Source organism: Gekko japonicus, unplaced genomic scaffold (genome assembly GCF_001447785.1).
Source record: "Gekko japonicus isolate JY-2015 unplaced genomic scaffold, Gekko_japonicus_V1.1 scaffold4662, whole genome shotgun sequence".
Classification (NCBI taxonomy): Eukaryota; Metazoa; Chordata; class Lepidosauria; order Squamata; family Gekkonidae; genus Gekko; species Gekko japonicus.
The window spans coordinates 12,586-16,473 of NW_015161555.1; the positions used below are offsets into that span (position 1 = coordinate 12,586).

At 52.6% G+C, this 3,888-nt stretch overlaps 1 protein-coding gene across 1 annotated transcript in view; it reads left to right on the forward strand.

Annotated features, from left to right (window-relative positions):
• The window catches only part of LOC107125835 (snake venom vascular endothelial growth factor toxin HF-like), an 8,287-nt gene that overhangs the window by 378 nt on the left and 4,021 nt on the right, over nucleotides 1-3,888 (forward strand). Inside the window, 2 exon segments of the mRNA XM_015429297.1 lie at nucleotides 68-264; nucleotides 1,523-1,602. Coding sequence (XP_015284783.1) covers nucleotides 68-264; nucleotides 1,523-1,602 — 277 coding nt within the window.

The following is a 3,888-nucleotide window of genomic DNA, read 5'->3' on the forward strand; positions in this document are numbered from 1 at the left end:
GACGCGCTGGGACTCCCTCAGTGGCGCCCGGGGAGGGTGTCTGAGCCGCCCCCCCGCTCCCCCGCAGCGCTGCCCTTCGAGGTGGTCTGGGACCTCAGCTTCTGCGCCTCCCGGGTGACGCTGGTGGACGTCCTGAGCGAGTTCCCGCACGACGTCGAGTAAATCTACAAGCCCCTCTGCGTCCCTTTGTCGCGCTGCAACGGCTGCTGCAACGACGAGAGATTGGAGTGCGCCCCCGTGGAGACGCGCCCCCTCGACCTGCAGGTCTGTGAGCGGAGGGGCCCCGTGTGTTTCCTGGTCCCCCCCCCGCAGTTGTGGCCCTCCCCCCCTCCAGGCCCTGTCCAGCTGGTCAGAGCTCCGCAGGAGTCCCTGTTCTTCCTGTGCCAGCAGTGTTCCCTCTAAGCTGAGTTAGTGCGAGCTAGCTCAGTTTTTTAGCCTCCAGCTCACCCATTTTTGCCTTAGCTCCGGAAGGAGGGCTCCGGGGCAAACGAATGTGTGCAGCGGCCAAACCGCTGGCTCACAACTTTCATGCTGGTAGCTCACAAAGCAGAATTTTTGCTCACAAGACTCCACAGTTTAGAGGGAGTAGTCCGGCCCAGAGCAGAGACTCTTGCAGAGAGGCACTCGGCCCTCTTCTTTGAGGCCGGGCCAAGAGAGAGGATGAATGTTCGGGTCGCAGGCCAGGCAAGACGACCCCGTTTCCCAGGAGAGACGGCGCTGCAGAGACTCATGCAGAGGCACAGGGGCAGACTCCTCTGGGAGTGGGTATTTTGGCTTCCCGAGAGCCTTTAGGTATTCCTCTTCAGGATGACTGGAGCGCTGTGCTGTAGGGTGCCAGGAGCCCTTCAGAACCAGAACTGCCCTGCCGGGTCCCCGACTCCCCCGCTGCCAGGAGGAACCAGGGTTTGGCCAGCGGTGAAGAAGAGCTCCCAGCGGAGGGTCGGCAGGGGGGACTCCTGGGACGGGATCTTCACGGGAGACCTGGTGGAGAGAAGCCCGAGGGCGGGTGGGCTGACCCCATTGGCCTGGCTTGGCCTGGCCTCTGACCGGGTGTGGGGAGTTCCAAGGGGAACAGAACCGGGCAGGAAGATCCACCCCCAGAGGCAGGCCCGTAGCTACAGTGGGGGGGGGGCATATTGGGGCTAAGCCCCCTTCATTTACTGGCAAGGCCCCCACAACTTCCCATCTAGCCCAGGGCCCCTGAGTGGCAACAGGTGCTTGGGAGGAGAAGGTATTCCTTCGGTTCGATAAGCCAGTGCCCCCTTGGGAAATTAAGTGCTCCCCCGACTTAAAAAATCCTGGCTACCGGCCTGCCCAGAGGGAGCCCGTCGAGGTCCCTGGCTGGAGGGGGGCAGACTAGGTCCTCTTGGGCCTTAGAAATGGAGGGGAGCTCTCTCTTGCCGGGGGGGGGCAGGGGAGGAAGAGGGTCTTTTTGGTGGAGGGTGCTCCGAGGTCAGACTGGCGGGCCGGGGCCGGGTGGTGGGCCAAGCTTGCCAAGTCTTCTACTCTGCCCCCCCGGCAGGTGATGCGGATAAGCGTCCTCCAGCGCACAGCCGAGCAGGTGGTGCTGACGTTCATGGAGCACATGCGGTGCACCTGCCGGTGAGCGGGGGGGGTGGTGGGTGGGCGGGCCTGCTGTGGGGAAGGAGAAGGAGCAGGCGTGGTGGGAGGCAGGCGGGCGGCCCCGCTCTGAGCCGGGGCTTGTGAGCCGTTGGCCCTGAACCCATTTCCGGCACTAGCGCATGGCCTCAAAGGCATCTCTGTGAAAAAAGACGCTGATACCGATACACAAAGAACTCTTGAGGCATCAAACCATGTCAATAAGTGGGACAGTTCTCTCCTGAGGTGAAGAGGTATGGAGAAAAATAAACGGAGGATCCGGATACTGAGAACTCCGTTTCGAAGAACTTCCTCGGTAACTGAAACAATAGATCTTCAAAAGATCGGTTCTATGCACTCTTGTGAGCTGCGGCAAACGGTATCTCGTTGGTGGGCAGTTATTTACAGCACATCTCTAGAAAGGCTTCTACCAAAGCTTTGCATCACCAACCGAGGAAGTTCTTCGAAACTGAGTTCTCACTATCCGGATCCTCCGTTTATTTTTCTTCATACCTCTTCACCTCAAGAGAGAACTTTTCCACTTGTTGACAGTGTTTGATACCTCAAGAGATTACTTTCCTACTTTAGACATTGTTTATATGGGATTATATTTTGTATTGGGATTATTACTCAGTTACTTCTGCCTTCGGACAGAAGATATAGGACAATTAAAGCAAGGGCAAATAGATTAAAAAATAGTTTTTATTCGAGAGCTATTATTGCCTTAAATGCTGTATGAAATTGGAATTTGGGTAACCTTAAGGGAGTTACGGGACAGTTGTGAATGGTGTGTGAGTGTATATGAATATTGTTGTAGATCACCGAAATGACTGCATCTTTAATTTCGTTGTACTATGTACAATGACAATAAAGTATATTATTATTATTATTTTGTGTATCAGTATCATCGTCTTTTCCCACACAGATATCTTTCTTCTTTTGTATCCTTAAATGCATCTGGGCATGTACAGAGTGTCTTTCTACAACCAGGCCTTGCCTCGCTGGGATCCAGATGCAAAGCATGACCAGCCCTTAGGGCAGCCACCTCCAGGTTGGGGAATTCCTGGAGATTTGGGGGTGGAGCTTTGGGGAGGGTGGTGTTTGGGTCCACCCCCTGAAGCAGCCATTTCCACCAGGGGAATGGGTCTCTGTTGTCTGGAGAACAGTTGTAATAGCAGGAGATCTCCAGGTCCCACCCAGAGGTTGGCAACCGCACCAGCCCCAATACAAGCCTGAGGCTTCCCCTCAATTAAATACTCAGAGCAAACTGAGGGTCTCACTTTCACTGTGAATCTTTCGGAGGCAGCTGGAAACGGCTTTGTTTAGGGCTGTGTTTTGTTCAGTTTACCAGCAATCCCGAATTGTGATCTTAATTTTTTTTAAAATGTTTTTCATGTATCTTATTTTGTGTTTTTTTTCTTATGTTGTGAGCCTCCTTGAGCCCCCGCGCGTCTAAATAAATAAACAGCTACTGACGCAACCCAAGTAAAGGGTGGGGGGATAAAAAGGTAAAGGTTTCCCTTGCTCGAATGCCAGTCAAATCCGACTCTATGGAGCGGTGCTCCTCTCTGTTTCCAAGCCAAAGAGCCAGCGCTGTCCGAAGACGTTTCCGTGGTCATGTGGCCAGCATGACTAACTCCCGAGGTGCACGGAACGCTGTGACCTTCCCACCAAAGCGGTACCTATTAATCTACTTGCAATTTCTTGCTTTCGAATGGCTAGGTTGGCAGGAGCTGGAACTAGAGACGGGAGCTCACTCCATCACGCGGCAACTCGGGTCTCGAACTGCTGAACGACCGACCTTCCAGTCTGCAGCTCAGCTCTTAAGCACTTGAGCTACTTAAATAAATAAATAAATAGCTACTGACGCAACCCAAATAAAGGGGGAGGGGAAATACCCTACAGTTTATAAACAGTAGCCAATCCAGAGAAAGTTAATCACACCCACATCCTGTTGAATGGGAAATCCCAACTGACCGAGTCCCATTGATCTCGATAGCCCTGAGGAGTCACGCACATTCTCCCAGCCGGGGCCAATAACTAATTTGTAAACCATGATTGTCTTGGTTTTCTTTGTTTGGAAAAGAAAAGTTAACCAGTTTTGCTGTATAATTCTCGAAACGTTAACGGAAGTATCATTTCGACTTGAGAACTTATCGATTCGCAATGCAATGTTTATAAAGGTCTACAAATGCACGTGCTTTCTGTTTTAGGCCTTCCAATTTTATGGCCACAATAAAACATTTAGTTTGAAGAAGTAAGATAATAATAATAAATTATCAGTGGAGC